General features: G+C 42.1%; 1 protein-coding gene across 1 annotated transcript in view; it reads right to left on the bottom strand.

The window, feature by feature from the left end:
- The window catches only part of CTNNA1 (catenin alpha 1), a 183,954-nt gene that overhangs the window by 99,015 nt on the left and 64,438 nt on the right, over positions 1-20,501 (bottom strand). Inside the window, exon 7 of the mRNA XM_074960709.1 lies at positions 17,754-17,957. Within this exon, the coding sequence (XP_074816810.1) occupies positions 17,754-17,957 (204 nt within the window). The remainder of the gene's footprint in view (positions 1-17,753; positions 17,958-20,501) is intronic.

Genomic DNA, 20,501 nt, shown 5'->3' with positions numbered 1-20,501 from the left:
GGAAAAAAACTTCTGATGTGTACGTAAAATATATTCTTGCCCTTTTACAGAATTTCCTAAACATCATATGGCAGAGCCCATATTTTAAAAATAGTCACATCACTTTACAATCAGCAACAGCAGACATTTTTACAATTGTGTGAAAGCTGTTCAAGATGAAACTTTAAATGAGCTTGGCCAGCTCAAGGCTTGTAGCCAGAAATGCAATTTTAGACTGTATTGTGAATGTCTGTCTCTTCAGGATATGCAAGACCTAGTGCATAATTGCTGCCATTTCTGTGTATGGTTACTTTTATCATGTTCTTGATTTCCCCATTTATTTCAACAGTATTTTCTAGGAGTTTCACTCTGTGGGAATTGTATATCCAGGAACATGCTTTTTCTTTCATGAAACTTACTCTAGGCTCACATACAAGGACACATGTCCTGGGCTGCTAGGACACTACAGAAATATTGAAAGGAAGGGAGAATGAGGACATACCAATTCATCAACTCCCAATTCAACGAAGGAATTCTGATCTTAAATCCCTTCCCTCCCCCCAAGAATTTATATCTACTAAATAAAGTTTGCTAAAATTTGACTATTGGTATATAGTATTACATCCCATAAGCTCTTCTTTTTTTTTAAATTGCTGTTGTAGCAGCCCCCCTCCACCACCACCACCACAGCTTTTTAGTCTAATTAAGTTAAGAGGTCCAACAGGAAGCAGAATGGTTGCATTTTAAAATAAATGTTGGGGACCATTAATCCAGAACATCTCACTGCCCCTGGGCAAGAAAGGGCAGCTTTGAGCACTGCTCTCTTGCCTCATTGCAATGATTTCTGTACTCACTTTTTATTTTCTTTGCTCTGTTTATTGACCTCTACAACGAGGGAGACAAAGACCAACCCTGCCTCGGCATGAGACAGACAACTTGATCAAATAGCACAGATCTAACACAGTAAACTTCAGTCGTGTTTTTGAATTTCCACCAATTATGTTACCTATCTCCTATTGTCCCAAAAGAGCCAAGGTACAATTCATTGAGTGTCTTCATAACCTCTCTCCTTTCACTCAAGGCAAACTTTCCATCACAAAAAGGATGGAGAAAAGAGCACATAAACCTCAAAATACTAAAGGAATCCATGTGGCATGCACTATCCTGCAATGAGACTCAGAAAAGTTCCCCCACATAAAACAGAAGAGGGAGTTTCTGAGATGAGGAAGATGTATGTGTGATGGGTTTTCCTGGGGTGCAGCATGAACTGTGGGACTGCTGGGCACTCTGTTCTACCAACCTGGGCTCCCTCTCACACTGTGATGCTGTTGGCAAGCTACAAACCTCTGGCAGGTACATCCGATGAAGTGAGCTGTAGCTCTCAAAAGCTCATGCTCAAATAAATTGGTTAGTCTAAGGTGCCACAAGTACTCCTTTTCTTTTATGAATTTACACAAACATCCACAGGCAGGGACATACTCAACTGAGTTACATGAATGCTTCTCCCAGCCACTCATGAACCAACAACAGAGGCTCCAGCCAATTCCCTCCAGCTCCCCAGTCTTGCACCCCAGAACTGTACTATCTTCCCAGGCCAGAAGCCTGATCAGCGTAAGTTTATTACCCAGTCTGCCCCTCCCTCAATATGGGGAGAACATACAAAAGCCTTTGTAAACTGAGCTGAGATTTCCCAAGCACTTCAACCAAAACACACGGTTTTAGGTAAAATATAAAACAGACTTATTAAGTACAGAAAGATAGATTTTTAAAGTTATTATAACTGATACGCACAAAAGGTCAGAGATAATTACCAAAGAAAATAAAAGGTAAGCGCATATGCTAAATCTTAAACCTTATTACACTAGGCAGTATTTAGATCAAGAAGTTCTCACTCCACTAGATGTTACAGTTCTTAATACACAGGCTTCTCCTTTGAAGCCTGGGACCAGTCTCCTTAGTTGAAGTCTTTGTCTTCCCAGCGTTCTTGTTCCTTCCAGTGTAGGTGGGGGAGGAGAAAGGCAAAATCATGAAGCCACTGCCCCCATTTTGATATTTAGGAGGATTTAGGTGGGGATTGGTCCTGCTTTGAGCAGAGGGTTGGACTAGATGACCTCTTGAGGTCCCTTCCAACCCTGATATTCTATTATTCTATTTTACAACCTCAGTCCATATGCCTGGAAAATACTAGCTCAGACACGTCCTGGTGGGCTTTGCTGAGTCACTGAGTTGGGCAATCCCCTATTGTGTGATGCTTGGGCAGGCCTCTTACAGTATTGTAAATCCCTTGATTACAACTCTCCTGCTAATGATCGTGTAATACCCTCCTGGGAGTGGTTCACCTCCCTACATTTCAGTAACAAATATACAACAAAATTTCATAACTTCATACACACTAACAATATACATATTTGGACAGAACAATGGGTTTCAGCAGATCATGATTTTTCATATGACCTCTTACATGGCATGTTTTGTATGAAATGTATCATAATTATATGAGAGGGTGAATATGAAGGTTCCAGGGTGCTGCTTTGAGGTACAGAGTGCCACAGTATGTAAAGCTCCTGCGAAGTACAAATCCAGGCCATCTAAGCAAACAGCAGCCACCTGGCATTGAGGGCCTGCTAAATAAGGCACCATGGCCAATTAAAGTAATTGTTCAGCTACCTAACATGAACAGACTGGATCATTAATTATAGTTGGCACAGTGTAACTCGCTGAACAACAAAGCCTACTGAAGATAAGACTCCCATTACTATTAGCTGGCTCTTCCTAATAACTGGGATTCCCTCCTGAGGAGGTAAAAGGATGCCATGACATCATCTAGAAGGAAGGTCTCAACTATGGGATTGTTTCCCTCTGCTCCAGCTTGATGTTCTCCTTCCCTCAGATTTTCTTCTTCTTTAATAGTACAGAGGCTGTCAGACTAAGGGTAGGACTGTTCTATTGTGTAACTGAAAGTCTCATCTACATAATTCTGGGTATGCCTATGCTGAAAATGCTACAGCGACACGGCTGCAGTGGTGCTGCTGTACTGCTTCAGTGTAATCACTACTTAAGTCAACAGGCAGGGTTCTGCCATCAGCACAGGTAATCCACCTCCCTCAAAGCAGGTAGCTAGGCCAACAGAAGAATTCTTCTGTTGACCTAGCACTGTCTACACTAGGGATTAGGTCAGCATAACTACATCTCTCAGGTGAGAGAATTTTTCACATCCCTGAAAGATATAATACATGTTCTCACGGTAGACCAGCCCTAGATCTCTCTTAGCTCCTCTAGTTCAGCTACTCTGGCTTCAAGAGTCCACATTGTGTCTGAGGGCCATGAGCTTCTTGCACCATATGCACACCTGTCCACAAGGCATGCTGCATTCAGTACAATCAACTGGATAGCCTCCATGCTGCTGCTGGACTTCTGCTTTTTTACTTTTGCCGTTTTTTTGTGGAGCTGGTATGGTTACTGGCCTAACTTTATAGTATGTTTATTAGGTGTAGTTCCCTCACAAAACTCCTGTTTGATGAATGTGTCTTTTTTTAAAACCAACCCCATACTAACAGGTAAACATCCCTATTTTCCGTCCTTTAATGGAATTAAAAAGAGCCCCAACCCTGCCAAGTATCCCCTATAAAAAGGTACTGAATACCCTTAACTTCCATCAAAACCAAAGGGAGTTGAGGGCACTCAGCACCTCACATGGTCAGGCTCTAAATCACCACATGTCCAATAGTAAACAAGAATCTATCAGAACCATAATTGATCACAGTGGCAGAACCACATTTAAGAAGCTATTCAACGAGTCTGAACAATGCTGTAAGCAAGATTAGTTGGATAATTTACTCTGAAAAAAGTTGTTCATGGACTCTACTCAGGGTAGTCCCATTTACTGAATACTATGATTAACTTCATGCAATCACATATTTGAACATGGCTACAGAGTCAGGCCCACATCACTCAAGTTTCAGATTAACTTCCATTTCATTTTACTGGCATGAAGGTCAGACAGTAACTATAAGAACTAGCTAACTACAACCTATAAAGGCCACTCTCCAGTCTGCCTCAACTGCCTTGTAGCTGCAAACTCATTTGGTAAATTATTGACTGGCACATTATACAGCACCACATAATAAACTAGGGTAGAGTGACTTATAGAGGAATCTTGCATAGGATACCTTATATCAGAAGTGTAACTGTTTGCATATGCAATCATATTACAGTAACAGGTTTTTATATTTTTATTTTTAAAGAAAAGAAGTTTGCTGGGTCACTAGTAAGGTATAAAATAAATGCACAACTCCATGGTCTTATCACAAAACAAAAACAGACTTAGCCTAACTTGTGCTAAGTATTCTACGCCCCTCCAGCTGATCACCATCCCAATGCCTCAAAGCATGTTATGCATGTCAAACTTATTCACTTAAATTTAACCCCCCACCATTTAAGATTACAATTGCACATTGCAACATTTGAGAAACATCTGAGCTGAAACAAGGCCATGTCAAGGGAAGTAAAAGAGCTGGAGATTATTATGAGCAAACAAAAACAGGGAATTTAAAAGTTAAATTGCAAGTCTGAGCTGTCATGATAGACAGTGGGGGACCATTAAAAACTTTCAAGTTTCACTCAACACAATTACTGCAGTACAGCCAAAAGAAAAGGAGTACTTGTGGCACCTTAGAGACTAACCAATTTATTTGAGCATAAGCTTTGTCTCTAAGGTGCCACAAGTACTCCTTTTCTTTTTGCGAATACAGACTAACACGGCTGTTACTCTGAAACCTGCAGTACTGCCAGTATTCCTTTGCATTTCCCTATACTAACAATAGAAAATACCAACACAATCACTAAGGTTATGTTACTGCAAGGAGTTAAATAAGGCAGTGGCTTTTTTTATTATTATTAAACAAACCACCTACTATAGGTATAGAAAGCCTGACAGCTGGTCAAAACTATCACATACCAAAACAAGCCACAGTAAGAGTTAAAACATTAACATGTTTACATTTTCTACATTCCCCCTTTAAGTAACAAACTTGCACAATTTTCCACAGAAAGTCACCTGATATGCAGTCAGAACTTAATGCTCTGAAGCTACTGAAGAGATGAATATATCTCCCCCACATCCCCCAACAGGTGAGTTTTGGACCAGAAACTCAAGGACCTAAAAATGGGGAAGAGTAGAGGTGAGAGCAAGAAGAAATTGAACTTTTGCTATCAGTTTCCCCAGCGTGGAAAAAATGGGGCATTATTGCACTATTTTCATGAATGTTATGCAAGACTGAGTTTACCCACCTAATTCTGTAATGTGAGCTAGCTAGACTCAAAGGGTTAACTCCGGCACAGAGCTCTCCACCAACGTGACCAGGAAGAGAAAATGATCTGAATTGACTCAGTCGCCCAATACTTCACCAGCGATAGAGGTGATAAGGATTTCAAGTACTGTCTCTGGCCCAGCTGGCATCCCCTCTTTGGAAAAGGATCCTCCCGATCAATCCTTAAGGTGGGACAACTGAAGCAAAAAGGGCTGGGTTCTGTTAACTACAAGGTCTGACAAACTGGAAGAGGCCTCTGGTAGAGGTGCTCTGGAGACAGAGATAGGAGCAGCAGACATGAAGGTTCCCTCCAACTCAAGGAGGAAGGCAGCCTGGGCTAAGCAGAGCCTGCTTACCTAAGCAAGGAGAAGCTAGGAAAGGTTAGGTAAGAGTCCTATATATAAGGCTGCTTTGCTATTTTAACTCTTCCTTGACCACAGTGTTCCTGTTAACAATTAAATTGATTGTTTTTTTAAAAACACTGAATTGTGTCACTGAATATGCTTTCCGGTTACAAAGCTTTTGAGAGCGAGACTACTCCTCCAGGGAACCAAGCTAATCTGGCTCTGCTTAACAAGCCATGGTGCGAAATGGGGTGCTGAGGCCTAGGGGCCCAGTCTGAAGGTATCAGTCACAGGAATCCCTCTTGAGTGAAGTGGAGGCTCAGTGCCTATCACTAGGAAGTTACACGCACACAAGATTGCAGAAGGGTACAAGCCATAGCATGCACCATGATCCATGACATCCAGAATTATACTTAGACCACATCTTCATGAAATACAAAATTTTCCAGTGTATAAGTGTTAACCTGGATCCACTATTTTATACTGTCAGATAGTTTGTGAAATACAGATCAGTGCTTTTACTGAACAGAACCCCGAAAAATGCTGAGCAGTTAATCAAGCCAAAAATAAGCTTATCTAGTGAAAATTTAAAAAAAAAATTTGTTTGGTAAATTCTTTCCACACATTGTGTAAGTGTCATGGATATAGATAATGTCAACTCAAATTACCGTTTGCAATAACGCACAGATGACAGGACCTCAGGTGTATACTGTACAGACAAAAAGATTCAGAATAGGCCAGGCAATATTTTTCCTGGTTGCGTATGAAAACAGAACACCTAGTCAATAGCAAGAACACTTGGTCTTGACATTCAGGTTTTAGTGTGTATGCCACATGAGTCAATTCCCAGGATATAACCTGAACAAATGGCTACACATCACATAATATGTGAACTTCAATCTGAAGTTCACAGAGGTTTTTAAAAAAATGTGTTAGAGGTAAGTACAGTTCATTCATGAAAACTTAAGTTTAGAGCAGTGGTCAAAAACCTGTTGATCACGATCGACTGGCTGATCCCAGACACTCTCCCAGACAATTGCGAACTCTGGTGGTTCAGCGGGGCTGCCACTAACGCAGGCTCCCTGCCTGCCCTGGCCCCACACTGCTCTTGGAAGCAGGAAGCGCAGCCCCGCAGCCCCATGAGGGTGTGTGGGGGGGGGTGGAGGGGGGAAAAGGCAGGTGCAGGAGTCTCCATGCACTGCTCCTGCCTGCAAGCACCACCCCCACAGCTCCCACTGGCCAGGAATGGCCAATGGGAGCTGAGGGGACGGTGCCCGCAGAGAGGAGCAGCATGCAGAGGCCATGCTCCCATTGGGCCACAAAGATGCACTGGCCCCTTCCGGGAGCAGTGTGGGGCTGGGGCAGGCAGGGAGCCTGCCTTAGCCTTGCTGTGCCGCCGACAGGGAGCTGCCTGAGGTAAGTGTTGCCTGGCAGGAGCCAGCGCCCAATATCCCCATCTGCACCCCAACCCCCTGCCCCAGCCCTGAGCCCCCTCCCAGAACCAGCACCCTGTACCCCCTCCTGCACCCCAACACAGTGCCCCAGACTGGAGCCCCCCTCCTGCACCCAAACTCCCTCCCAGGGTTTGCACCCCTCAACTCCTCCTGCATCCCAACCCCGTCCCAGGCTCAGCCCAGAGCCCCCTCCCACACTGAGAACCCCTCAGCCCCAGCCCAGAGCCCGCATCCCTTCCCAGACCCTTGCCCAGTGAAAGTGAGTGAGAGTGGGGAATGGAGTGAGCAGGGTGAGGCCTTGGGAAGGGGCGGGGTAAATCCTGGGTTGCCTGTAAATTCAAAAAGTGATCTTGGGCATAAAAAGGTTGGAGACCACTGGTTTAGAGGAACATGTTGGAGAATAGTTTGGCTCATAGTCTGATATGTAGACTAAAAAACAGGACCTGTACAACATTAGCATTTGAGAAAAATATAATTTCTAGGCAGGGAACAGGTCTCTGTATGTATCTGCATGCCATTAGCACAACAGGACCTCATCCCTAATTGGAACTATTGGCACTCTGTAGTAAGTCGTAGTTTTGGGGGTTTGTGTGTTCTACCATGAGCGTCAATTCAGTGAGAGTGTTCTTGATCTTTCAAAGTGGCAAAGAGTCCTGTGGCACCTTAAAGACTAACAGACATATTGGAGCATAAGCTTTCATGAGCGAATACCCACTTCGTCTGTTAGTCTACAAGGTGCCACAGGACTCTGCCGCTTTTACAGATCCAGACTAACACGGCTACCCCTCTGATACTTGATCTTTCAGTAATGCTTATTTTTTTTAAAGGTCAGAAGATCATAAACATTTTCAAATAATCTTGAATGAGACATTCTAGAATCTTAGCAAAACGTTCTCCATTTAACTTAACCCAATAAAGACCACCACCAAAAAAAACCCACAAACAAAACAAACACGCAAGCACCTTTCTGAACTGTGAACTATAAAATGCTCATTTTATTTCCATGAGCCTAGACATTATTGCGGTTTGACACATTAGAAAGGTAAGGGATGGAGGTACACCGAGCTAAGCTATCACTCAAGCCATTTACCTAGGCTGGAGCACAAATTAATACATTCAATTATTTTCTGGTGTAACAAAGAACTGCCTGTGATTATAGGATATGCTGTTTTCTCTGCTCTTCCCCTCCTGCCCCTGTTGTCTGCTTCCCTCCCACCCCACCAAGATCCTTTTCTTACTCTAAGTCCTCCCTTCCATATTCCTTCCAGTCACTACTTGTTTAAACAGGATGACTAATGCTTTTAGTATTCATAAACAGATGTAACCACAGTTAAAGCTGAAGAACAAGAGGCCACCCTACCATGGACTATGGTTCCAAGTATACAAGTAAGCATGTGCACCCCAACACATTGCACCCCTTTATTGCCAACAGGCAAGGAATTCTGCCCTGATCCAAACCCTTCCGGAGGTGGCTACTAAAGAGATTATTATTTCCCACCCTGCGAAGAACTGAGTGGGGTCAGGAGTCTTTGTTCCATTTGGTTACTCTCCCAAAGATGCTCCACCCTTCCTTCAGGCCATGAGAGGAATGTGTCCAAGATTCTCCCCACGCTCCCCCGTCAGTATTCCCCCCCTAAATAGCTTGTTTCTTTGTTCAATCCGGTCATTACTGGAAGTAGCAAGAAATGCTTATTATTCCCTGCATTGTGAGAGTTAGGCGAGGAGATAGGATCAGAGTAGGCTTGGAGGCCTGGGACACAATACCACACTTTGAAGTGAACCCAGAATATTCATGGCATATCAGCATCATGGAAACAAGCTACATATGAACATTCAGTCTAAAAAAGTATAACAAGAACATGTCTAACCGTCAGAGCATGGCACTTTGAATCAGGATTTCCGGATCAGGGTTCTACTCCAGACTCGTTCACTGACTGTGTGATCTTGTCCAAGTTAAAACTCTATGCTTTATTTCCCCCTCATGCCCAGCTGCAACAGGAGTGTATCACTTGCCTACTAGCACTAAATGCCCTCACAACTATAAAGAAATGCAAAGAGTGCCTGAACTCTTCTCCCCCCCGCCCCCCACCCACCCCAATCTTCTAGTCAGCAGTTTGCAGGAAGACACATGAAATCCATAGTCTATCTTTGAGGGGGTAAAAGAAAGAAGGGGAGTTATGGCTTAGGTTTAATGTACATGTCAGATTTTTGTTTTTTCATCCAAGAGGGAAATTAAAACGTCAAGTTGTGTGTGTAATACTTTTCCAGGATGAGAGCATGATCATGCTGGAGGCTAAAATCCTGTATGTACAGATCAGTAGTCACTGTGAAAATTATGTTTTATTCTATCCATGCGCCATCATTTTGCCTTTGAAAGACCACTCAAGTAGTACTGTTTACGGCTTCATTAATAAGTGCAATTCTATTTTACAGTATATTTAAGAGGACTGAGAATTTAGCATTTTGCATGAATTTAAGATTTTTTTCCAAAAGATTAATTCACAGAATAGAGAATTTTGAAGAAGAATCCAAATTTAGCATTGTAATTTTTTATTGTAAAAGCAATTTACAGCTGTGACAAAAAGCAAGTTAATTACTCAGGAAGCTGTGGCATTTGTCAGCTAGTATGAAGTTATGACCCATGCCAATTGTGTTTGCAGGGGTGGCCAACCTGTGGCTCTGGAGCTGCATGCGGCTCTTTCAAGGATAATATGCAGCTCCTTGCATAGGCGCTGACTCTGGGGCTGGAGCTACAGACATTAACTTTCCAATGTGCCAGGGGGTGCTCACTGCTCAACCCCCTGCTCTGCCATCACTCCACCCCTTCCCCCAAGCCTGCCATGCACTCACTGCTTCCCCCCCTCGTCCTCACCCCCACCCCGAGCTTCCTGCACATGCAAAACAGCTGATTGCACCAGGCGTTGACTGGCGGGGCTGCTGGCGGGTAAGAGGCACTGGGGGCTGGAGCAGGGGGGAGCTGACGGGGTGCTGATGTATTACTGTGGGTCTTTGGCAATATACACTAGTAAATTCTGGCTCCTTCTCAGGTTCAGGTTGGCCACCCCTGGTGTTTGCATTTTATATTTCGAGAAAAGCCTCACAAAACTACTATACTACAGTCTTTTTGGAAAAATTCAAAGACTTCAGCTAATAAAACCTCTTGCTCACAGCTGAACAGGGGAAAAGGGGGTGGGGGGGGGAGAGGAGAAGAGGGATTGAGCACTTTGGCAGCAGATTTCCTCTCCTGGACTTGTAGGCAACTCTTAGCACTTAAGTTTGATCTCCTTAATGCCATGATCTTTGTGGCCACAGGCATACCTTCATTGTACAACCGTTCCAAGTGAGGTGACGGGGAGCAGTAACCCAGAGACCCCAGTTATTTCAATTTAATCAGCCTGGTTCTATACTAACAGATAAGGCTAAGAACCACAGCTACTATTAAATAACCTCTCTCTCATTCACGTACATCAGCCTCGATTCCCATTCTTTCAAGAATACACTGTAATAATTTCCAAAGAAGGGGATCCAAGATCTAGGTTGACTGCTGAAGTGCATTCTTGAATTGGGCTTAAAATATGGAACATTAATTTTGACTTGCCTTCCATACACCTGCACTGACTGCCAGGATGCAGCCTTGTTTCTCTGCAATACAGTCATTTCCGATATACACTGAAGAGACTGCTTTGGATCTGATGGAATGTGTTCCAACACTTTCAGGTATTGGTCCACCTGCATAGTCAAAGATTTGGCTGCAATAAACTGTAATCATTTACAGTCTCCACATGCCACAAATAATCTAAATAGTCAGGCTGGACAGCGCTACACACAGTCAGTGAATGTTCTATATCACACAGCAGTGCTATTTATCAGCACCTGAACCACTTGTGGGGGGAGAGGACAGGTGGGAAATTGGAGATTTGAAAAGCTTTAACACGCAAACAGACTGCACAAAGATCCAATACATTTGTGTACATTCTAGCTTGTCAATTCCTCAGGGCTCCATGTGTTAAAGAGACAAGCTTCCCAACTCTTGTGAAGACATCCAACACTACCATCTCTCTCACACTGCTCAAGGATAGAATGGCACATACTCTGGCTGAATCCATCCTCAAGTTTTCAGATTCCCTCACACGGTGGGCACTATTGTACTGAGTGTCTAGCTGCAATAGATTAAACAGCCTTTCCTCAACCAACAGGAATGAGGCCTGCTCAGTGATTATGGTAAATAGCTTCCTATATGTTCACTATCTCTAAGTTTAAGAGGCAGCAAACTGTTTTGTGTCAAAAATTTAATTGGGTGGCTTGTACCAGTATCAAAAAAATATACATGTTCCATGGAACATATGCTGTGCCTGTTACTGAACTGATAACTCCTATTAAATCATCCCCCCAGCACCTCCTCAGGATAAGAGTCCCTGAAAAGAAGAGATACCCAAATCCTCCCCACCCCTCAGAGTACTCAAGTGTTAATGCTTAATGTATTTTCAAAGCCTTAATGTATGCTTTAAAGCTTTACATCTTACCCTAATTTTCAAGCTCAGTAACAAAGTAATTAAACACAGTAAGGCAAAAATCAGTGCATCATTGTTTATTACAAGCTCAGTGTAGTCAGAAGAGAGAAGACTGATCATATTGAGTGAAAACCTCGGTGTTTAACATAAGGTTTTCATCTAATGTCCCGTGGCCTATTTTCCAACATAAGAAATGTCACACAGTCAGAACAATGGTCTACTAGGCCTGTATCCTGTCTGACAGTGGCTAGTGCCACTACAGGGCAGTTGGAGCGATCCACACATATTCCCCTCTCAGTTTCTTGCGGTCAGAGGTTTAGGATTGCCGCAAACATGGTGTCACAACCCTGACCATCTTGGCTAATAGCCAATGATGGACCTGTCCTCCATGGACTTGTCTAGTGTATTGTGGGTGGGTGTGTGTATGTTAATTTATATTACACGCGCGCGCGCACGCACACACACTATTATATTTTTTTATATATATATATATATATATATATATATATATATATATATATATATATATATATATATTGTAACCTCCAATCACAATCCCCAGCATTTATCCTGAACAACAGAGCAAGCTAAATGGATGTCAGCCAGGTTTAAGTCTACGGCAAGAATGTCCACACACAAAGCAGTATTGAGTTACTTAAACTGATACAACCCCCTTCCCTCCCCTTAAATTGAGTGCAGTTTCTGCATTTAGACAAGGCCTATGCGGTGGTGGTGGTGTGGAGTAGCAGCACAAAATCCCATCTTGCCCTTTTCGATCCATTAGGAGGGTCAGTGAGGAGGCAAGAGCAAGGGTACTTTTGGTATAACAATACCCAGTTTCCTATGCCCATTTTACATATTCCAACTAATGCTGGTGTATGCCTGGCCAAAGGCAAGACACACCGAGATATGGATGAGAATTACCTGTCTGAAGATCAATCTGGATAAGATTCAGGTAATACTGAAGTGTTAGGAAGAGATTGGCAAGAATTATATCTGTCTCTGGTATTGTGGGTGTTTTCCCCCCACAGTTTGTTACTGGAGTTCAATCAAGGGAATAGTGATGTCACTATCAGTTGGTTCAGGATAGCTCCATCCTAAACAGTGTCTGGTTAGGACACACTGAAGGGCCTCAACTTATTTTTGTCTCTAGACATCTATGTATTAATTTTGGCAATCGTGAATAAGTGCTTTTTTTGGCATATTATAAAACACAATTACTTAAATGTGTGTTCTGCATCTTGCTTAATATGATAAAATTAAACTTGACGTTCACTTCAGCATCATTCAAGTGGGTTCTTGGAGGTAGAGGAAAGAATATATAGCACACTGATACAACTGTAAGTGGCTGTTGGACAGCCAAACTACATACAAACACTTTAGCATTTTTGTTTTCATTTAATAAAATCCTTCCAGGACTCAAATACTTGGAGTATTTGAATGATCTACCACAGTTAACTGTTAAGAAACTTATTTAAATCTTGAGACAGTTTTATGTTATAGATGGAGTTGTAGTTGTCAATGTTTTTTGAGAACTTAACTTCAGTTTCTCGCATCCAAAAACAACCTGGCTGGACTGTTTATGCTCCTCCCCAGTCAGTCAGGCTGAACCAAAGCTTTTGGTCCTCTTACTGCAATAGCAGGGTTTTTAGCCCACTCTTCTTGCTCTTCCGCTCAGCGCTATTACTAAAAACTTTTAGTTAATTAAAAGGAAAATTTCAAAGGGGAAAACTATTTCACTATACAAGGTGAGAGAGCACTCCCATAAAGAAAGACATCAGTATCACAAACCCTAGCCTTGAAGTTTAAAAAGAAGAGTTACTTGTAGAGCCCTGCGCGGATATAAAATCTGTATCCTCATCCGATCCATGATTTGCCAACATGCTCCGTGGATATAAAGCAGATATCTGCAGATTTGCAGGGCTCTAGTTATTTGCTGAATCCTGCAAATTGGACTAACGACAGCGTGTGTTGCAATCCCTCTTAAGAAAAAAAGGTTAAGACTTGGAAGAAAGTGTCTCAAAAACAAAAGGCCTTAGCCTCAGAGAATCTCTGAGCAAACAGCATGTATATCAAAGAAAAATACCAATCCTCTATGTCTTTTGTGTACTTCCTTAAAGTCCACATTATCCCTGGACAGTCTCCGCAGACTTCTCCACCAAAGAACAAATTCTAAACTGCAAATGTGAAACAAGCAGCCTGATGGATTATTTTACATCAGCACTTGTGTCTGTAAATTTGTTATGTAAACTAATGAGCAATTATCCCCCACCAGAGCTGGCATTGAGGTTATAATGCAGAGGCTACTGGATTGCAGTGAAGTGGAGAAACCAAGCTTATGGAGGAAGATGCTGATGGCTTAGAAAACATGTCACTCACTGCTGGTAAAGGACAGGTGCTCTCAGGGATAAAAAGAGGAGGAAATATGCATGGAACTAAATGAAGAGGCCACAGTTCTGAAACCAGCCACAGGGGGGCAAGATTCCCTCCTCAGTTTAGTGCAACAGTCACATTTCATGCCTTTAGGACAGGGGTGGGCAAGCTTTTTGGCCTCAGGGCCACATCTGGGAATAGAAATTGTATGGTGGGCCATGAAAGCTCACAAAATTGGGGTTGGGGTGTGGACTCTTGGGTGGGGCCAGAAATGAGGAGTTCAGGGTGCGGGAGGGGGCTCTGGGCGTGAGGGCTCTGGCTGGGGGGTACAGCCTCTGGGCTGGGGCTGAGGAGTTTGGGGTGTAAGAGGGTGCTCCGGGCTGGGACCGAGGGGTTCAGAGGGCAGGAGGGGGAATCAGGGCTGGGGCAGAGGGTTGGGGTGTCGAAGGGGTGCAGGCTCTGGCTGAGGCTGCAGGCTCTGGGGTGGGGCTGCAGATGAGGGATTTGGGGTGCAGGAGGGTGCTCTGGGCTGAAATAGGAGGGGTTTGGAGGGTGAGAGGGGGGATCAAGGCTGGGGCAGGTGGTTGGGGCATGGTGAGAGGTTCAGGAGCGCAGGCTCCGGGTGACGCTTACCGCAAGCAGTTCCCGGAAGCAGCGGCATGTCCCTTCTCTGGCTCCTATGCAGAGGCGCTGCCAGGCGGCTCTGCACACTGCCCCGTCTGCAGGCACCGCCCCTTCAGCTCCCATTGGCTGCAGTTCCCGGCCAATGGAAGCTGCGGGGTGGTGCTTGGGGCGGGGGCAGCGTGCAGAGGAGAGGCCCCTGGCTGCCCCTATGCATAGGAGCCGGAGGAAGGCCATGCTGCTGCTTCTGGGAGCCATGTGAAGTGGCCCCTGACTCTGCTCCCAAGCTGGGGTGCTGGAGGGGGAAAGCCCCAGAACCCGCTCCCCAGCGGGAGTTCGAGGGCCAGATTAAAATGGCTGGTGGGCCAAATCCAGCCTGCAGGCTGTAGTGTGCCCACCCCTGCTTTAGGGCCAAGTTGGGAACCTTAATGATGATGCCAGCAGGTGCTAAGGACACTGGAGAAGCCTCAGACAAGTCTGGTGATTATACCTCTTGCTGCTTAAAACTGCACTTCTAGCACATGGAATCAAATGGAAAAATGTCATGCCACACCACAGTAAGAACTTGATGCCCATAACCTTTTACAGAGCACTTAGGGACGGAACCCAAGGGATCAGAGAATTAATCTTCTTATCCATTGTCCTCAAAACACAAAAATTTAAGTCAGAGTACACACTATTTAGGAGCAGCTCTAGTATGCCTACAGCATCTGAAAGGCATCCCAGAAGCTATAGAAGTCTTTAGAAATAAAGTCTCTAAGACTGGAAGTGTGTCTACCTAAGGACATTTCTATCCCCAAACACACATTTTCAGTATGATCCTACCTCAGTCTTCCATTTCAAAACTTGGCACTTTTCAATACCTCTGCCTCTATCACTCAAATCAGATTTATGATGCACAATTAGTATTGTGCAATTCAAGGAAAGACTTAATGCTTGATCATGGTCTTCTGCAACCTTAGTTTCCTTTTTTTAATAGGAGACTGTGGAAAAACAAGTCTACATCAACTGAAGAAAGCTACATTCTGTAACAGCGCTTTGTTCCCTTTTCACCATTGAAAACTGTCTATGTGATTCCTTTTTTGACAAACATTTTTTGAGATTTTTCTAGCTGAGATATATATTTTTAAACGGTGTCCCAAATTTTCACCATGACTTATCAATTGCTTTTTCCACTTGATTTCACTGAGCTTCTAATCTCATTTTTCCAAGATAGGCTGCCTATAATCACAGTAGGGCAGGGATTTTAAAAAAAATTCATTATGCATCACTAATTTCACAATGTGTTAAAAATAAAGATAAATAAGAATACATTCTTCCCAGCTCAGAAGATATACCTTTAACTAACATACCACACAGGTTAACAGTACACAGCTAAACAAAGAAGATACCCATCCTGGCAGAAATAAATCCACAACCTTGAAGTCTTGTACTGGCAGCTGACCAAATTTCAACATCCTCATCCTTCCCCCATCAAAAAATCAGGACATTTACTTCTTGCTACAGTTTTAGTTATCAATTGGTAGGCATGTATTCTCAAATCTAGCTGCCACCCTAGATGATTCACATGAAGGTGTAAAACACCCTATAATATAATTATCTTGCCCACAGGGTGAATTTTTTTCCCTAAGTGCCATAAGTTAGTGGTTTGCTTCTGATCTGCAATACAAGAGTTTATCTCCCTTTAAAAAAAAAAAAAAAAAAAAAAAAAAAGTCAGAGCTACTGTAACCGGGGATGTTCTCATTTGCCATATAAATACTTAATTTTTGAATTCTGTCAAGCATTTAATGTCTAGTGGCAATGAGTTTCACAGTTTAAATGTACATTGTAAAAAAGTATGCTCTTAACGGTTAGAAGTTTTTTGCCTTTCAGTTGTTTGACTGTCCTTGTTCTATATTGTAAGACAGCATTTCTATTTACCTTCCCCATTACCATTACTTATTTTGAAAATCTTCTCTAAATTAAACAGTCCTAATCCTTCTTTGTTTTTCCACAAACACTTGGAGGTGTTTCCATGCCATTAATCACTTTTGTCATATATGGATTCCTTCTACTTCAGCCTTTAGATGGGTTGGTCAGAAATAAAAAACCACTCCCCACCCCAATACGGTACCTCTGGTTAGTTAATTTTTAACTCAGAAATGCACACTCTCTTGTCTTTGTTGTCAAATTATTAACTTCATCCGCCACCCTATAAGCCCATTTATCTAGTTTTCTAGGGTACTTAACTGTCCCTTAAGAAGTTCACTTGTTTTCATTTATTTAAATAAATTCTGCCATCTGCAAGTTGCCATCTCAAGTCCAGTACCTTCTCCTGAACATTTTGTTAATAGGTCCAGGGCTTAATATTACGGAACATGGAGACATTCCATTATTCAACTTTCAACATGGCAAAAGGCTACCCTCTATTCCTACCTAGTTTGGTTTAAGTAGAGAAAAAAGTTAGACAGTAGAAAAACATTAAGAGCCATGGGCCCGAAAATATGTAGGCTGATCTAATCTTCAGAGTGACATAACTGAAATAAGTGCATCCAGGTTTTTTACAGAGAAAAAACAAATAGATACTTTAACCATTTTAGACAGTCTAAACTTCAGCTCCTTGAGGGCAAACTGCTCAGAATCCAATGCTAACAATGGATTTCTTTTGGGGCCAGAAAAGTACTGCAATTCTCACTGTGTGAATTTAAAATTAAAGCATCATGGTTGATCAAATTGAGTGAAAGTAACTCACAATCAATCCTGAAATGCAGACAGACATTTGATTAAAAAATAATTATACACTGAGAGATACAAAGTTAATTGAAAAAGATATTGAAAAACACCTTCCTGCCATCATCCCCAAATTATCGAAAGTTCTGCTGATTATGTATTACATTCTAATTCTTCTTTATGTTACAAATTTAAACCAATAACTTGTTAAGAATGCACTCAAACATTAGAGACAATTTCTGGAATTAGGATTTTATGGCTATAAGTAGTTTCTTGGAAGAGTAAGGAAAGAAAAAGAGAGGCCCACTGTTTTCATTTTCAGTATATTATTCCCTTCATGCAAATAAGATGCTTTTTAAGATCAAGGAATACAGTTTCATTGCTAGTTTTAAAGTCCTCCTATATAGAAGTTAAAACAACCACCTTAAAATTAGGATATCTAGAATACTTACATTCCCCATGTACTCTGAAAGTAGATCCTGCAAGGCCTGTCGCACTGCATTACACTCTGCAACTATGCGTTCCCGTCGGTCATCACGTGTGCAGGATGAATCAGCCATTAGGGCTGCTCCACTAATGATGCTCTCCAGGCGCTCTTCCAGGGAAGGCCTAAAACGTTCCTCACTGAAGCTCAAAGGATCCACAATAATTTGTTTCTAGTAAAGGAAAGTTTACAGTAATCAGTAACTGACATCACTCGTTACCATTTTTCATCAAAAATGAGTCAGTCTTGGAATAGTTACAGCAAATCCATTCTCCATCCTGAAAGACAACCAAAAAAGTGTGCTTGTGATAGATGAGAACGAACTTTCCTAGGTAGTCTAGTAAATTTTTAGAGGCTTCCTCAATGGATTACATTACTGCAAGAAATGACTAGATGTCAACATACAATGCTAAACAAAATTTGGCCACAAGAAAGCATGTTACAGGAATTACAAATTAAAAAATGCCATGATAAATCAGGTTCATGCTACTGAACTCTAGGTAACTTTCAATCTGTACAAGTCTTATTTATTTCAGCTGTCAAATGCAATTACCCCCATCATAAACAAGATGATTTTGGAAGTTTATCTAGTGTAGATTAACTATGGTGATACTCTGCATGATTACACAGAGGGGGAGGGAAGGAAAGCGACTGGATAAATTGGGACAGGCTACAACGTAAGTTGTTTTCAGAAGCAAAGGTTTTGATGTGAAATATTTACAGTAAGATTTAAACATCACAGAAGTCAATATCTTCAAGCAAAATCACTCGTTTATATTAATTGAGTCTTACTGCAACACAGCTCATACTGAGAGTGTTAAGGCTCCACCAGCTGATCTACTTTCAAACCCTTTTTTGGGGTGGGGTGGGGGGGGTGGGGGGAGAAGGCTCATAATGCCATCACAGAAATTCATTTCAGTCTGAAAGTATGTGACTTTCAAATAAACTGCAGAAACTTTTATGGAAATTGGGGGGGGGGGGGGCGCGGTGGCACCATTTTTGGTGCTTTAGAAAGAGTGCTGAAACTTCTGAATTGACATTCAGACAGTCAGTTCATAACATGGACTAAGTTCCAGGAACACTCACTTCATTTAGCAGCCACTTTTTCCTCTTCCTAGACACCACAGCTACTATAGGAATTCTGAAGCACGTAGGGTCTCTTTAGAGCACATTACAGCATTCTTCCTACACATTTAGAGTGTTATTACTGCAAATCTGAACCATCAATACAAGCTATTGACATGCTACTGATCCAGTATGGCACTGGAGCAGGGTGGATTTGATTTAAATGAAATCGATTTAAATCATCATTTAACTCACTAGTCAGAAAGACTCAATTTAATCATGGATTTCTACATAAAAGGGCATTCTTGTTGGTTGTTATAACCTTAATACATATTCTTCACAACTCAGAGATAAATGAGATCCAAACTGGGTATCTTTTACGCCCTGCTGACATTAAAGGTTTTCCCTTCTAGTGAGAGAATGGTATGGTAGATCTCAAATCAATGAAGGCTATACTCAGAAAGACCTCAAGACTTCTGGAATATGCTGCTCTAACAGTTTCATTTTTGTTTCTACTACCTGTTCCTTCTCACATTTATCTCCAGACTTCTTCTCCTTGTCCAGATCTATTCCGCCCCCAACAATCTTGTATTCATTGAACTTTTTTGAAACTTTGAACTTAGGAGGTAAGGGACTGACTGTGTACACAATTTTGCAGAGGGACACTAGGGTTGAGGTCTGTTATTTCTCACCTCTATATATTATTTATTTACAAACTTTTTGCTGTTAACAAGCATGCTATCTCTGGAGAGACACATCCACAGTTTGAGAACTGCAAAACAAAGCATCTCTGATGGTATCTTCTAGACTGAGCAATGAGTCCCATTGGGCAGATAGAAAGATTAACCTAAATAATCTATACAGAAGTCACTGGAACTCTATAACATTGGGTCCCTAATCCATGAACTATGGGAATTCATTTACAAAGCTTTTCTTAAACATTACCTGAATATATTGTCTCATACGATAGACTTAATAATCCCTATTCCATGATGAGATAGGTTTTTCCCTCAAAATCCGCTTTAAATAAAAAAAAAAAGTCTTTTCGTCTGTTTTTTTAAAATCATTGATTTTTATCCACCCTACACTGGAGCCAGATATAGTTAACCAGACTTATATCTTTTGGTACTTATTTAAAGTTACATTATGGTTCTAATACCACAGTGAGCCAGAAGCACAGTCTATACAACAAGAACTCACTACTACTTGGCTGGTTTCAGAGTAGCAGCCGTGTTAGTCTGTATTCGCAAAAAGAAAAGGAGTACTTGTGGCACCTTAAAGACTAACCAATTTATTTGAGCATAAGCTTTCGTGAGCTACAGCTCACTTCATCGGATGCATCTAGAAACACCACATTTAGCGATTTGAGCTAAATCAGCAAAGCCAAAGGCTGAACTACAGTGCAGTTCTACCATTACCATCACCCCAAACCTACTCTTTAATATGGAATGCTTTTATAGAATAAAGCTTAATCATAAAATCGCCAATCTCACGTTAGCACCCAGTAGTGCCAGTCAAGATTGAGGATTCCATTAGGTTAAGTGTAGAATAGAAGACAAGCAGAGTCCAGAAGAGGATACAACCTAAAACACTTGTCTGGAAATTTCTCTGATGCCTCTTTAACCATTGCTAACCCTGGTTCAGATGCACA

This window comes from Natator depressus, chromosome 8 (genome assembly GCF_965152275.1).
Source record: "Natator depressus isolate rNatDep1 chromosome 8, rNatDep2.hap1, whole genome shotgun sequence".
Classification (NCBI taxonomy): domain Eukaryota; kingdom Metazoa; phylum Chordata; order Testudines; family Cheloniidae; genus Natator; species Natator depressus.
Note: the sequence above shows the minus strand (reverse complement) of the source record. Positions and strands in the feature narration are given on the sequence as shown.